Raw genomic sequence first — 17,382 nt, 5'->3', positions numbered from 1 at the left:
GAGCTACTGAAATCTTATTGGCTGCAAATCAGCACTGCTGCCGAGGATTGCTGCCGAGGATCGCCACCGAGAAAAGTCACATCTGGGGAGACCGCTCCGCACCTCCGCTCCTAGCCGCTTTCGCTGTGCATGCAATATGGTGGTTTTAAGCTCCATACCGCACAAAATACAAGCGCTGTTTTGACGTGCTCAAGCACGCTTTCCCCATAGACATCAATGGGGAGAGCAGGTTAGAAAAAAAACTAACCCCATTGATGTCTAAAAATTACGTTTAAACCTAACACCCTAACATAAACCCTAAGTCTAAACACCCATAATCTGCTGCCCCCGACATCGCTGTCACCTACATAATGTTATTAACCCCAAATCTGCCGCTCCCAATATTGCTGCCACCTAAATAAATCTATTAACCCCTAATCTGCCGCTCCCGATATCGCCGCCACTATACTAAAGTTATTAACCCCTATTCCCCTGCACCCCAACATCGCCCACACTATAATAAATCTATTAACCCCTATTACGCCACTCCCTGACATCGCCACCACTAAATAAAGCTATTAACCCCTAAACCTCTGGCCTCCCACATCACTACCACTAAATAAACCTATTAACCCCTAAACCGCCAGCCCCCCACATTGCAACAACCTAAATTAAGCTATTAACCCCTAAACCTAACCATAACCCTAACCGTAACCCTAACCCTAACACACCCTAACTTTAACATAATTAAAATAGAGCTAAATTAAAGTTACAATTATTAAATAAAAAATTCCTATTTAAAACTAAATACATACTTAACTGTGAAATAAAACCTAACGTCTAGATTACGAGTTTTGCGTTATGAGCGGCTCGGTGCTAACTTTCAAGTTATTTCCACCGCTCACCTCCCTGCTATTACAGGTTTCACAAACCCGGCGTTGTCAGGCAATATGTGAGCATAGAGCAAAATTGAGCTCCATACCGCACTCCAATACCAGCGCTGCTTTGAGCTGGTTTTACGTGCTCCTGCACGATTTCCCAATAGACATCAATGGGGAGAGACGGCTAAAAAAAAGCCTAACACCTGCAATAAAGGAGCGTAAAGCTCCGTAACGCAACCCTATTGAATCCTATGGGGAAACAAAAGTTATGTTTACACCTCACACCCTAACATAAACCCCGAGTCTAAACACCCCTAATCTCCCGCCCACCTGCCATCGCTGCCACCTACATTACACTTATTAACCCCTAATCTGCCGGCCCAAATGTCACCGCCACCTACCTATACTTATAAACCCCTAATCTTCCACCCCCAATGTCGCCGCCACCTACCTACACTTATAACCCCCTAAACCTAACCTTAAGTCTAACCCTAACACCCACTAACTTTAATATAATTAAAATAAATCTAAATAAAAATTACTATCATTAACTAAATAATTCCTATTTAAAACTAAATACTTACCTATAAAATAAACCCTAAGATAGCTACAATATAACTAATAGTTACATTGTAGCTAGCTTAGGGTTTATTTTTATTTCACAGGCAACTTTATATTTATTTTAACTAGGTAGAATAGTTACTAAATAGTTATTAACTATTTACTAGCTACCTAGTTAAAATAAATACAAATTTACCTGTAAAATAAAACCTAACCTGAGTTACACTAACACCTAACCTTACACTACAATTAAATAATTTACATTAATTAAATACAATTAACTAAATTACAAAAAAAAACACTTAATTACACAAAATAAAAAAGAAATGATCAAATATTTAAACTAATTACACCTAATCTAATAGCCCTATCAAAATAAAAAAGCCCAGCCAAAATAAAACAAAACCTAGCCTAAACTAAACTGCCATTAGCCCTTAAAAGGGCCTTTTGTGGGGCATTGCCCCAAAGAAATCAGCTCTTTTACCTGTAAATAAAATACAAACAACCCCCCCAACAATAAAACCCACCACCCACACAACCAACCCCCCAAATAAAATCCTATATAAAAAACCTAAGCTCCCCATTGCCCTGAAAAGGGCATTTGGATGGGCATTGCCCTTTAAAGGGCATTTAGCTCTTTTTTCCGCCTAAACCCTAATCTAAAAATAAAAACCACCCAATAAACGCTTAAAAACCCTAACACTAACCCCCGAAGATCCACTTACAGTTTTTGAAGACCCGACATCAATCCTCAACGAAGCGGCAGAAGTCCTAATCAAAGCCGGCAGAAGCTTTAACGCTGCTTTTTCACTCATACCACAAAACTCGTAATCTAGCCGTAAGCTAGCTACAATATAACCAATCACAATAGAACACACAGGTAGCACACTATATGAAGCAACAACGCCTTTATTGAGCAACGTTTCAGGGCTCTTGCCCCTTTGTCAAGCTTGATAAAGGGGCAGCAGAAGCCCTGAAACGTTGCTCAATAAAGGCGCTGTTGCCTCATACTGTGTGCTACCTGTGTGTTCTATTTGATATATTTACTAGGACCCTGGAAAGGGAGGTCCTCCAGGTGTGCACCTATATTTACCTAATATTGGATCAAAGGGACATTTTCCTGAGGTGTGTGCTGGTCCTGCTACTTTTCTACAATATAACTAATAGTATCTAGCTTAGGGTTTACTTTTATTTCACAGGCAAGTTTGTATTTATTTTAACTAGGTAGAATAGTTACTAAATAGTTATTAACTATTTAATAACTACCTAGCTAAAATAAATACAAATTTATCTGTGAAATAAAACCTAACCTGTCTTACACTAAAACCTAACATTGCAAAAAATAACAAACAGAATTATCCAAAATAATAAAAAGTATTCAAATTCTTATACCCTTTAAAAAAAATAAAAAAAATAATCTATAATAAACTACCAAGGGCCCTTAAAAGGGCATTTTGTAGGGCATTGCCCTAAAGATAACAGCTCTTGTGCTACAAAACAAAACAAACACCCCCTAACAGTTTACAAACCCCCACTCCCCAAACCCACAAACTAAAAATAAAGTAAAACCTAATCTACCCATTGCCCTGAAAAGGGCATTTGTATCGGCATTGCACTCTATTGACATCTATCAATAGAGATAGAGGGATAGGGACAAAAGGAATAGGGATAGGGATAGAAGGAAAGGGATAGAGGGATAAGGATAGAAGGAAAGAGATAGAGGGGTAGGGATAGAGAGATAGAGATAGAGGGATAGAGATAGAGGGATAGGGATAGAGGGATAGATATAGAAGGATAGGGATAGAGGGATAGGGATAGAGGGATAGGGATAGAGGGATAGGGACAAAAGGGATAGGGATATAGGGATAGAGATAAAGGGATAGGGATAGAGGGATAGATATAGAGGGATAGGGACAGAGGGATAGGGATAGAGGTATAGGGATATAGGGATAGATATAGAGGGATAGGGATAGAGGGATAGGGATAGAGGGATAGGGACAGAGGGATAGAGATATAGGAATAAGGATAGAGGGATAGAGGGATAGGGATAGAGGGATAGGGATAGATGGATAGGGATAGAGAGATAGAAGGACAGGGATAGAGGGATAGGTATAGAGGAAAAGTAATAGAGGGATAGGGATAGAGGGATAGGGATAGAGGGAAAGGGATAAAGAGATAGAGATAGAGGGTTAGGGATAGAGGGATAGGGATAGAGGGATAGGGATAGAGGGATAGAGATAGAGAGATAGGGATAGAGGGATAGGGATAGAGGGATAGGGATAGATGGATAGGAATGGGGGAAAGAGATAGAGGAATAGGGATAGAGGGAAAGGGATAGAGGGAAAGGGATAGAGGGAAATAGATAGAGGGATAGGGATAGAGGGATAGAGGGATAGGGATAGAGGGATAGGAATAGATGAATAGAGGGATAGAGATAGAGAGATAGGGATAGAGGGATAGGGATAGAGGGAAAGGGATATAGGGAAAGGGATAGAGGGAAAGAGATAGAGGGATAGGGGTAGAGGGATAGAGATAGAGGGAAAGGGATATAGGGAAAGGGATAGAGGGAAAGAGATAGAGGGATAGAGATAGAGAGATAGGGATAGAGGGATAGGGATAGAGGGAAATGGATATAGGGAAAGGGATAGAGGGAAAGAGATAGAGGGATAGGGATAGAGGGATAGAGATAGAGGGAAAGAGATAGAGGGATAGGGATAGAGGGATAGGGATAGAGGGATAGGGATAGAGAGATAGGGATAGAGGGATAAGGATAGAGGGATAGGGATAGAGGGATAGGGATAGAGGGATAGGGATAGAGATAGAGGGATAGGGATAGAGGGATAGGGATAGAGGGATAGAGATAAAGGGATAGATGGATAGAGATAGAGAGATAGGGATAGGGATAGAGGGATAGGGATAGATGGATAGGAATGGGAGAAAGAGATAGAGGAATAGGGATAGAGGGAAAGGGATAGAGGGAAAGAGATAGAGGGATAGGGAAAGAGGGATAGGGATAGAGGGATAGAGATAGAGGGATAGGGATAGAGGGATAGGGATAGAGAGATAGGGATAGAGGGATCGGGATAGAGGGAAAGGGATAGAGGGAAAGAGATAGACGGATAGGGATAGAGGGAAAGAGATAGAGGGATAGGGATAGAGGGAAAGGGATAGAGAGATAGAGATAGAGGGATAGAGATAGAGAGATAGGGATAGAGGGATAGGGATAGAGGGAAAGGGATAGAGGGAAAGAGATAGAGGGATAGGGATAGAGGGATAGAGATAGAGGGATAGAGATATAGGGATAGAGATAGAGGAATAGGGACAGAGTGATAGGGATAGAGATATAGGGATAGAGATATAGGGATAGAGGGAAATAGATAGAGGGATAGGGATAGAGGGATAGGGATAGAGGGATAGGGATAGAGGGAAAGAGATAGAGTGATAGGGATAGAGGGAAAGGGATAGAGAGATAGAGATAGAGGGATATAGATAGACGGATAGAGATAGAGGGATAGAGATAGGAATAGAGGGATATAGATTGAGGAATAGGGATAGAGGGATAGGGATAGAGGGATAGAGATAGAGGGATAGTGATAGAGGGAAAGGGATAGAGAGATAGAGATAGAGGGATAGAGATAGACGGATAGAGATAGAGGGATAGAGATAGGAATAGAGGGATATAGATTGAGGAATAGGGATAGAGGGATAGGGACAGAGGGATAGGGATAGAGGGATAGAGATAGAGATAGAGGGATATAGGGATAGGGATAGAGGGATAGGGACAGAGGGATAGGGATAGAGGGATAGGGATTGAATGATAGGGATAGGATAGAGGGATAGAGATAGAAGTATAGGGATAGGAATAGAGGGATAGAGATAGAAGGATAGGGATAGAGGGATAGAGATAGAGGGATAGAGATAGAAGGATAGGGATAGGGATAGAGGGAAAGGGATAGAGGGATAGAGATAGGGACAGAGGGATAGGGACAGAGGGATAGAAAGATAGAGGGATAGGGAATAGGGATAGAGGGATAGAGATAGAGGGAAAGGGATAGAGGGCTAGAGATAGAGAGATAGAGATAGAGGAAGAGGGATAGAGATAGGGGGATAGGGATAGAGGGATAGGGACAGAGGGATAGGGATAGAGGGTTATGTATAGAGGGATAGAGATAGAGGGAAAGGGATAGAGGGATAGAGATAGGGACAGAGGGATAGGGACAGAGGGATAGAAAGATAGAGGGATAGAGGGATAGAGGGATAGGGATAGAGGGATAGAGATAGAGGGGAAGGGATAGAGGGCTAGAGATAGAGGAAGAGGGATAGAGATAGGGGGATAGGGATAGAGGGATAGGGATAGAGGGATAGGGATAGGGACAGAGGGATAGGGATAGAGGGATAGATATAGTGAGATAGGGATAGATGGATAGGGATAGAGGGATAGATATAGGGAGATAGGGATAGATGGATAGATCGATAGAGGGAAAAATCTAGAGGGATAGAGGGATAGAGATAGAGGGATGGAGATGATAGATAGATAATAGATAGATAGATAGATAGATAGATAGATAGATAGATAATAGATAGATAGATAGATAATAGATAGATAATAGATAGATAATAGAAAGATAGATAATAGATAGATATATAGATAGATAGATAGACAATAGATAGATAGATAATAGATAGATACATAGATAGATAGATAATAGATAGATAGATAGATAGATAATATAAAGATAGATAATAGATAGATAGATAGATAGTTAATAGATAGATAGATAGATAATAGATAGATAGATAATATAAAGATAGATAATAGATAGATATATAGATAGTTAATAGATAGATAGATAGATAGATAGATAGATAGATAGATAGATAGATAGATAGATAGATAGATAATAGATAGATAGATAGATAGATAATAGATAGATAATAGATAGATAATAGATAGAGATAGATAGATAGATAGATGCATGTTATCAGTACAAAAGCTTCTATTTGGAGGGACGCTAGAGAACCGTGTGTAATATTTCCATATTCTGCCATTAGTTTCTGCAGCAGGAAGCCATTATAATACGTTTGATAAATTTATAACCCATTACATTTCTGATTCTCGTTGATGTAAAGAAAAGTTAAACTTTAACATCATAAAGTAATTGGCTATGTACCAAGAATACAAACAAATCTGCGGCTCTATTTACACTAAAGAACGCAACCCGCCCGAGTTAAATATTGTGTCGTTAATATGTTATTAAGCCATAAAATAGAGACATCGCATGCTAAGAACGGCAGTGCTAATCAAGTGCTATGTTTATACTTGAAGCTTACAAGAAAGGTTCAGCGACAATCATTTTGATTTTTTCTTTTGTTTAATGCTGTTACCTACAAAGCAAGTTGATGTTTGCCGTGTGATATGGTTCATACCAACGATTATTAAACAGTTCCGACTTCCTGTGAAACAGAACTAACAATGCTATCTGGATTGAAATGAAGAATGAATCACACGTTTGTAGATATTGAATGTGACTATTATCAATATTTATGCTGATTCTATATATAACTTTATATTTTATATTAAAATAATATGTGCCAGCTACATCGTGAAATGCGTGGGTACTAGTGAGGATCGATAAAGAAACATTTTATCCTCTGGGAAATATAAAGTGCATTATATTTAAATGGCATTATTTTTTAAAAACCAAAAAGATATTCACAAAATATAAATGATCCAATGATGATTCAATCTTGCATTTTATTGTGCTCTATATTGTGGCTCAGTTGTAGTGCGCCAGATAGTATTTGACATTGCCCCTATAGGTTCTAGGTATCTGCATTAGGAATAGTAAGAATTGCAGCGAGTAAGGCCAGTAGAGTGCTTGGTTGCATAGGTATCGGTATCTCCAGCTGGAATAGTAAGTATTGCAGTGATTAACACCAGTAGAGTGCTTGGTTGTATAGGTAATGGTATCTGCAGCAGGAATAGTAATTATTGCAGTGAGTAACACCAGTAGAGTGCTTGATTGTATAGGTAGCGGTATCTGCAACAGAAATAGTAAGTATTGCAGTGAGTAAAACCAGTACAGTGCTTGGTTGTATAGGTAGCGTTATCTGCAACAGAAATAGTAAGTATTGCAGTGAGTAAAACCAGTAAAGTGCTTGGTTGTATAGGTAGCGGTATCTGCAGCAGGAATAGCAAGTATTGCAGTGAGTAACACCAGTAGAGTGCTTGGTTGTATAGGTAGCAGTATCTGCAGCAGGAATAGTAAGTATTGCAGTGAGTAAGGCCAGTAGAGTGCTTGGTTGTATAGGTAGCGGTATCTGCAGCAGGAATAGTAAGTATTGCAGTGAGTAAGGCCAGTAGAGTGCTTGGTTGTATAGGTAGCAGTATCTGCAGCAGAGAAAGTAAGTACTGAAGGGAGTAAGACCAGTACACTGCTTGGTTGTATAGGTAGCTGTATCTGCAGCAGGAATAGTAAGTATTGCAGTGAGTAAGGCCAGTAGATTGCTTGGTTGTATAGTTAGCTGTATCTGCAGCAGAAATAGTGAGTTTTGCAGTGAGTAAGACCAGTATAGTGCTTGGTTGTATAGGTAGTGGTATCTGCAGCAGGGACAGTAAGTATTGCAGTGAGTAAGGCCAGTAGATTGCTTGGTTGTATAGGTAGCGGTATCTGCAGCAGGAATAGTAATTATTGCAGTGAGTAACACCAGTAGAGTGCTTGGTTGTATAGATAGCGGTATCTGCAGCAGGAATAGTAAGTATTGCAGTGAGTAAGACCAGTACAGTGCTTGGTTGTATAGGTAGCAGTATCTGCAGCAGGAATAGTAAATATTGCAGTGAGTAAGGTCAGAAGAGTGCTTGGTTGTATAGGTAGCTGTATCTGCAGCAGAAATCGGGAGTATTGTGGTGTGTAAGGCCAGTAGAGTGCTTGGTTGTATAGGTAGCGGTATCTGCAGCAGGAATAGTAATTATTGCAGTGAGTAACACCAGTAGAGTGCTTGGTTGTATAGATAGCGGTATCTGCAGCAGGAATAGTAAGTATTGCAGTGAGTAAAACCAGTACAGTGCTTGGTTGTATAGGTAGCAGTATCTGCAGCAGGAATAGTAAATATTGCAGTGAGTAAGGTCAGAAGAGTGCTTGGTTGTATAGGTAGCTGTATCTGCAGCAGAAATCGGGAGTATTGTGGTGTGTAAGGCCAGTAGAGTGCTTGGTTGTATAGGTAGCAGTAACTGCAGCAGGAATAGTAAGTATTGCAATGAGTAAGGACAGAAGAGGGCTTGGTTTTATAGGTAGCAGTATCTGCAGCAGGAATATTAAGTATTGCAGTGAGTAAGGCCAATAGTGTGCTTGGTTGTATAGGTAGCGGTATCTGCAGCAGGAACAGTAAGTATTGCCAGAAGAGTGATTGGTTGTTTAGGTAGAGGTATCTGCAACAAGAATAGTAATTATTGTAGTGAGTAAGACCAGAAGAGTGCTTGGTTGTATAGGTAGAAGTATCTGCAGCAGGAATAGTAAGTATTGCAGTGAATAAGGCCATAAGAGTGCTTGGTTGTATAGGTAGTGGTATCTGCAGCAGGAATAGTAAGTATTGCAGTGAGTAAGGTCAGTAGAGTGCTTGGTTATATAGGTAGTGGTAATTGTAGCAGGAACAGTAAGTATTGCAGTGAGTTAGGCTAGGAGATTGCTTGGTTGTAAAGGTAGAAGTATCTGCAGCAAGAATAGTAAGTATTGCAATGAATAAGGCAAGTAGAGTGCTTTGTTGTATAGGTAGCGGTATCTGTAGCAGGATCAGTAAGTATTGCAGTGAGTAAGGCCAGTAGAGGGCCTGGTTGTATAGGTAGAAGTATCTGCAGCAGGAATAGTAAGTATTGCAGTGAGTAAGGCCAGAAGAGTGCTTGGTTGTATAGTTAGCGGTATCTGCAGCAGGAATATCAAGTATTGAAGTGAGTATGGCCAGTAGAGTGCTTATTTGTATAGTTAGCTGTATCTGCAGCAGAAATAGTGAGTTTTGCAGTGAGTAAGACCAGTATAGTGCTTGGTTGTATAGGTAGAGGTATCTGCAGCAGGAATAGTAAGTATTGCAGAGAGTAAGGTCAGTAGAGTGCTTGGTTGTATAGGCAGCGGTATCTGCAGCAGGAACAGTAAGTGCTGCAATGAGTGAGGCCAGTAGAGTGCCTGGTTGTATAGCTAGTGGTATCTGCAGCAGGAATAGTAAGTATTGCAGTAAGTAAGACCAGTAGAGTGCTTGGTTGTATAGGTAGTGGTATCTGCAGCAGGAATAGTAAGTATTGCAGTGAGTAAGGCCAGTAGAGTGCTTGGTTATATAGGTTGCGCTATCTGCAGCAGGAATAGTAAGTATTGCAGTGAGTAAGGTCAGTAGAGTGCTTGGTTGTATAGGTAGTGGTATCTGCAGCAGGTATAGTAAGTATTGCAGTGAGTAAGGTCAGTAGAGTGCTTGGTTATATAGGTAGCGTTATCTGCAGCAGTAAAAGTAAGGGCTGCAGTGAGTAAGGCCATTAGAGTGCTTGGTTGTATAGTTAGCGGTATCTGCAGCAGGAACAGTAAGGGCTGCAGTGAGTAAGGCCAGTAGAGTGCTTGGTTGTATAGTTAGCGGTATCTGCAGCAGGAATAGTAAGTATTGCAGTGAGTAAGGCAAGTAGAGTGCTTGGTTGTATAGGTAGCGGTATCTGCAGCAGGAACAGTAAGTGCTGAAGTGAGCAAGGCCAGTAGAGTGCTTGGTTGTATAGTTAGTGGTATCTGCAGCAGGAACAGTGAGGGCTGCAGTGAGTAAGGCCAGTACAGTGCTTGGTTGTATAGGTAGAGGTATCTGCAGCAGGAATAGTAAGTATTACAGTGAATAAGGCCAGTAAAGTGCTTGGTTGTATAGGTAGCAGTATCTGCAGCAGGAACAGTAAGCGCTGCAGTGAGTAAGGCCAGTAGAGTGCTTGGTTGTATAGTTAGTGGTATCTGCAGCAGGAACAGTGAGGGCTGCAGTGAGTAAGGCCAGTAGAGTGCTTGGTTGTATAGGTAGCGGACCGGTATCTGCAGCAGGAATAGTAAGTACTGCAGTAAGTAAGGCCAGTAAAATGCTGAATATTATTTTCTTTTTTATTGTTTAACAACTATTATTTGTAACACTAAGAACAGAATTGATAGCAATTGTAAGGTTGACTCATTGTGTATATTGTTACTGCTATATAAGTAACTCTATAGTTCAGTTTATTTTTAATTTTTACTATTAAATCTGTTTTCCAGCAGTAACTTCAGAAAAGCCGCAGCAAACACACCAGCAGCGCCCTTACTTAGGGGTACGTGTGAAAGAACCAGTCAAGGAACTGCTGAAAAGAAAGAGGGGGAGTTTTTGTAGCACAATTTCCTCAACACCATCGGTAATGATCTCATCTTTATTTACAATTATATTTTTGTATTGTCACAAATGTGTAGCAGACTTTATAAGTCTGATGCTGCTTAAATTGACACCAATGTCCTCCGCAACTTGTAGTACAGGGGTTGGCAAACGATTGCTGTAAAGGGTCAGATAGTTAATATTTTATTTGCCAGCCAAGAGGCTAGGGGGCCAATTTATCATGATGCGAGCGGACATGATCCGATATTGCCGATCATGTCCGCTGCACATCGATAAATGCAGACAGCATATGCTCTCAGCATTTATCATTGCACCAATCGGCCGCTAGCAGGGGGTGTCAATCAACCTGATCGTATTCTATCGGGTTGATTTCCGGCGATGTCTGTCCACCGCCTCAGAGCAGGCGCACAGGTTATGGAGCAGCGGTCTTTAGAAGGCTCGACAGAAACACGGGGCATCAAGCTCCGTTCCGAGCTTGATAATTTGGCCCCCAAGTCAAGTGTATTATTTAGTTAATTCAATAACAACAGAGAGAAAAAAATCAAAAACCTTTTGATTGACAAAATCTATTACAAATGAAAGATCAGCTCAGAAGCTGCAGCCTCGTTCTTATTTATTTTTTGTGAAGAAATTCTGCTGTTATGAGATTCAGTTATTAATTGTTTATTTTTTTCTGACTTTCCTTTGAGTTGGCAATATTGTGTTGACCTATATTGTAGTGCTCTGAACAGCAAATCGATGAGTGCGCCACAAGCGGTCTCTTTCACAAGTACTCAGCTCTGTCGTTGCAGCACAGAAACAGCCATAGACATTTTTATAGACAATTCCATTTGAAAAGTATATCATTTTCACAATTCACAAAATCATTTTCTTGTTTTATTTTTTCCCCAAGCATTTAAAGTGTAAAAAACATTTTTAGCTTACAGGCCATACAAACACGTAGCACATTATAACATTATTAATTAATATTAATTACATTCTTTATATTCTGTTTATTTTCTTCATTTTAAAAAGGCAATAACGTGGCTACATGATCTTGTGGAATAATTGTACAAATAACACATCTCTTTATATGAAATGCCTGAGCTTCTCAATACATGAAGAGGAATTCGTAGCTCAACATCTGTAAAACATAAGTTATTACACCCTGATCTGTGGTTTTATTGCGATTTATTCATTTATAAAATACTTATGAGTAAATAATCTAATGGTCATTTAAACAGAAAGGAATTGTTATGTTTTGTGGTTCCTGTCACACATAAACTATGTTTGGATCATATCACTGGGGATATTATGGTATTATAAACTGTTCTTCTTCTCTCAGGTAACCTCAACCTATCAGACATACCCAACCTACACTTCAGTTGGTAAAGTATCTACAAACTGCATATTTATCTTCATTACCTTTGTTCAGCCATTTTTACATGACTGTTTTCTTCTCTCAGTGTCTAATCCGACTGATCTGCAGTACATTGATATGGATGCAACCACATCAGCTCTGCCTGTCCATGATGAAGGAACACTTTATACTGGTTGGATTTCTCAGCCATCCACTGCATCGTTTCCACCATTAACCCAATGGACAGCATGCCCTGAGTACCTGTCCCATGAAACTGTTAGTTGCCCGTATACAGGAGATATGTATGTCCAACCAATGTGCCAAGGGTATACTGTGGTGGGAGCCCCATCAGTTCTGACATACACCTCTCAGCCTCTGATAACAAACTTTACCGTAAGTCCAACCTAAGAAAAACAACTAGTGCACCATATTGTATATTTGAGGACGTTGTATAAATATGTGTTATATGACTCTACAGAGCACAAGAACATCACAGAACACTAATGCTTCAATAATAGATCAGTTCTGTTCTCTCTGCTGCCCCTGTTCTGATCCATTTGCTTTTCCAGGACAAGATCTAAACACATTATAATAGTAATAATGACTTATTTAGGGACATCTGGATGTTTGATGGCAACTATTCTATTTTGTAATCCTTTAGAGCAGCGGTATATGTAGTTTTTGTGCTGCTCTGGGTACTGAAAATATGTGTCCCTTGGCCCCAGTGCAGATATATATTTTAAATGTTTCTCAGAATGTGAAGAACAGGACACATGGGAGAGATGCATCTGTTCTACACAACAAGGAATCAATAATTACTAATAAAATGAATAACATCTGACGAGTATTTGCTTTAGCACCAGCAGTGTGAAGTTAATACTCTTCTCTCAGATATTTTACCTTCAGATGCATTAGACTTCTGTATTATCCCACCCAAGTAACATCTGCAACAATACCAGGACATAGCAGACATGGGGCATGAAATCAAATAACACCCAGGGCACATACCCAGCACCTAAGTGAAGCCCTATAAGTACAAGTCAATGACCACAGGACATGTGTAAAGAGAACCCTGTGCCCCACATCCTTGTGACAATAAAGGCCACCTGTAGTTGTTAAATACTGGAGCAATAAGTCCCATTTCACAAATATCTTATGAATTTGAGATGCAGAGACAGCCTCTATATTAGAGGTGGTAACCTAAGTCATACATACCCAAGGTGACACACAATGACAAAATATTTTGCTGTCACGCTGTCTCTGGACTGATACCCTACTGCCCTATTTCATGTGGATGTGACAACTAAAGGTTTATCACTACCTCTTGGACACACTATTAGGCTAGACAGATAGCTCATCGTGCTAATGCACTGTTGCAGAGATCTGTAGCAACCCAAGGGTTACAGGTTCGATCCTGGCAAGGTCCTCTCAGCTTTTCGGTAAAATGAGTACCGTTGGGTAATAATAACACTTGTTTTCAGCGCTGCAAGTTTGTTAAGTCTGATGTTTTGCTCTATATAAGTATCCATTATTATTATTATTATTATTATACCTGCAAACTACAATTCCCAGCATGCTGCCGCCTATGGACAGACCCTGAAACCAATGGGAGGGATATCCATGCTGCTATCAATGCCTGCGTGCTTGTACCATGTCAGGCTTCATTTTTACTTTTAAATTATTTTTCTTAGAAACCTATTAAACCTTAAATGCTGGTATACAGAATGGATTTATAAAAAAAAATCAGCTAGATCACGAGTTTTGCATTATGAGTCAATTAGCATCGTTATGGCCCATAAAGCTTCATTTTCCCTAACGCTGCTATTACAAGTCTTGTAGGTATAGGTGTACCGCACACCTTTTAGCAACGTCAGTACCGCATTTTTTAAAAAAAAGGCTTTTTTCAATGGGACTCCCATAGCGCTGGTATTACGAGTTTGCCTGGGAGGCCCAAAAGTGAGCGGTACACTCTATAACCACAAGATCCGTACCGCCATCTAAAGTCAGTAGTTATGGGTTTTACGTTACAAAGCTGTAGCATAAAACTCATAACTAAAGTGTTAAAAAGTGCACTAAACACCCATAAACTACCAATTAACCCCTAAACCGAGGCCCTCCCACATCGCAAACACTATAATAAAGTTCATGGTGTGCGGCAACGCTAATCCTGAACCGGAACCGGAACCATGAGGAAGCAAGAAGACATCCAATGATGTGCAAGCTATACCGGAGTGCCGTAACCAGGGGAGATCAACCCCAAAATGTGAATATTGAGAAAAATGAGGCAGGCACTACTCAGGGAGTAAAATATAATGAAAATATTTATTCCAAAAAACCACCAAAAATAGGCATATGATTAAGCGCCACTAGGGGGCGCGAAGCGCGTTAGGCCTTTTGTCCCTCTGTTTGTCTGTTGGTCTGTACCTTGTTGGAGCTATTTTTCAGCCTCCTGTATTTCATTTTTGGTGGTTTTTTGGAATAAATATTTTCATTATATTTTACTCCCTGAGTAGTGCCTGCCTCATTTTTCTCACTATAAAAAAGTTATTGACCCCTAATCTGCCGCTGCGGACATCGCCGCCACTATTAAAATCTATTAACCCCTATTCCGCTGCTCCACGACATTGTCGCCACTATAATAAACCTATTAACCCCTAAACCGCCGCCCTCCCGCATCGGAAACACTATTTAAATATAATTAACCCCTTATCTGCCGTCCGCCCACACCGCCGATATAATAAATCTATTAACCCCTAAACCGCAAGCCCCCCTAAGCAATGACATATACCAAAATAAACTATTAACCCCTAAATCTAAAGCCCCCCTAACTTTATATTAAAATTACAATTTCCCTATCTTAAATTAAATTAAAACTTACCTGTCAAATTAAATAAATTAATTTTAAACTAACAATTAAACTAAGATAATTATTAAACTACAATTAAACTAACTACCAATTAAATTAAACTAAACTACACATTAAAAAAATCCTAACACTACTCTAAAAATTACAAAAAATATCTAATTACAAAAAAATAAATAACTAAATTACAAAAAAAAAAAAACTAAATTACGAAAAATAAGAAACACATTTTCAAAAATAAAAAAGAATTACACCTAATCTAATAGCCCTATCAAAATAAAAAAGCCCCCCCAATCAGCCAATAGGATGAGAGCTCAATCCTATTGGCTGATTGGAACAGCCAATATGATTTTAGCAGCTCTAATCCTATTGGCTGATTGAAATCTTTCAGCCAAAAGGAATGCAAGGGATGCCTTCTTGGATGACGTCACTTGCATTGAAGTTCCAGTTTATGGCGGCGACCGTATGAAGAGGATGCTCCGTGCCGGGATGTCTTCAGGATGGACACGCTCCGCGCCAAATGGATGAAGATAGAAGATGCCGTCTGGATGAAGACTTCTTGCCGCATGGATGAGGACTTTGCCGGCTCAATGGATCCTTCAAGCGGGACCTCAAGAACTGTAAGTGGATCGTCGGGGGTTAGTGTTAGGTTTTTTTAAGGGTTTTTTGGGTGGGTTTTATTTTTAGTTTAGGGTCTGGGCATGTAAAAGAGCTAAATGCCCTTTTAAGGGCAATGTCCATACAAATGCCCTTTTCAGGGCAATAGGGAGCTTAGGTTTTTTAAGATAGTTATTTTATTTGGGGGGGTTGGTTGTGGAGGTGGTAGGTTTTACTGTTGGGGGGTGTTTGTATTTTTTTTACAGGTAATATCTTTGTGGCAATGCCCCACAAAAAGGCCCTTTTAATGGCCATTGGTAGTTTATTGTAGGGTAGGGTTTTTTATTTTGTGGGGGCTTTTTTATTTTGATAGGGCTATTAGATTAGGTGTAATTCTTTTTTATTTTTGATCATTTGTTTCTTATTTTTTGTAATTTAGTGTTTGTTTTTTTATGTAATGTTAGGTTTTAGTGTAAGGCAGTTTAGGTTTTATTTCACAGGTAAGTTTGTATTTATTTTAACTAGGTAGTTATTAAATAGTTAATAACTATTTACTAACTAATCTACCTAGTTAAAATAAACAAACTTACCTGTGAAATAAAAATAACACCTAAGCTAACTACAATGTAACTATTAGTTATATTGTAGCTAGCTTAGGTTTTATTTCACAGGTAAGTATGTATGATAAAAGTATCACTTTTGTTAATAAATAATAAATAACACTTTTATCTGAAGAACAATAAGAGACAAATGAAATGACAAAGACCTCTCATAACTTGCACTCACATAGGAGGTTTTCACTTGACAGATATTAAATGCTTAGTTAGACATAAAAAAATATACCTGGACATGAAAACCCTAATCCTCTAAATTAAAAAAAGTATTTCATCCAACAGAAAATAGTTTAAATCTGTCTTTAGATTAACAACTACCAACTTGTATAGGATAATGACAGAGGGAAAAGAAGCACCAATTAATCAAACAAATGATGTGAAAACGTAACGTAGACCATTGGCAACTTTCAGATAGATTTGAGGAATTAGTGCTGTACTCTCACCCAACTCTAGCCCATAAACACAAAATAGAGAAATAGCTCAGCCAGTTTATCAGAATGTTGCTTTGATCTCAGTTCATAGTAAAAATTCCTGATGTAGATTGAGGGACTTTACGTTTGAGTAACTCTAATTCTCTTCTTTTTCTCTCCAGACAAGAAGTGTCACTCCAGGTATTACAAACCAAATGGAGTATATAGATCAACAAGCCCCCCTGACTTACTTTCCTTGGACGCAGTCAATTCCTACTCTTCCGGCGGCACCTCACAGCCTACAGTATCAGGCAACTCCTCCTACTCTACAGGGGCCACAGTTAGTCCCTATACCAATTTCACTACCAGTCCCAGCCCCACAGGAACAAGATGAGACAAGAAGAGACATCAACAATATTTCTATTGAAAAACTGCTGCAAGAAGCAAATGATAGTGAGTCCTATGTTCTAAATCAAACCCTTGAGGGGCTTTAAGAACTCAGAACTAACGTATTTGTGATATAACAAAAAGCCCAGTTACCTCTATTCCAATCCATTAGCATATGACAGCTGATTTTGCTTCTTTACTATGACATTCGTATTCTATTAAAAGCATAACCATTTGGTTAAATTAAACTCACAATTTACATTTATGATACATCTAAAATATCTGCCTTTCTTGTATTTTTCAATGTGATAAATATGATAAAATTGTCTAAAAAGAAGCTAATATTAAGGTATTTACTGGGATTTGTCAGGGCAATTAGACA

At 39.3% G+C, this 17,382-nt stretch overlaps 1 protein-coding gene across 1 annotated transcript in view; it reads left to right on the top strand.

Moving 5' to 3' along the window:
- POU2AF1 (POU class 2 homeobox associating factor 1) overlaps positions 1-17,332 on the top strand; it is a 155,344-nt gene extending 138,012 nt beyond the window's left edge. The window contains exons 2-5 of the mRNA XM_053689824.1: positions 10,682-10,812; positions 12,115-12,157; positions 12,236-12,522; positions 16,796-17,332. Coding sequence (XP_053545799.1) covers positions 10,682-10,812; positions 12,115-12,157; positions 12,236-12,522; positions 16,796-17,107 — 773 coding nt within the window. The 3' untranslated portion in view covers positions 17,108-17,332. The remainder of the gene's footprint in view (positions 1-10,681; positions 10,813-12,114; positions 12,158-12,235; positions 12,523-16,795) is intronic.
- The last annotated feature ends 50 nt before the right edge of the window (positions 17,333-17,382 follow it).

This window comes from Bombina bombina, chromosome 8, assembly GCF_027579735.1.
Source record: "Bombina bombina isolate aBomBom1 chromosome 8, aBomBom1.pri, whole genome shotgun sequence".
NCBI lineage: Eukaryota > Metazoa > Chordata > Amphibia > Anura > Bombinatoridae > Bombina > Bombina bombina.
The sequence above is the reverse complement of the archived record's forward strand: the minus strand, read 5'-3'. Positions and strand labels throughout refer to the sequence as shown.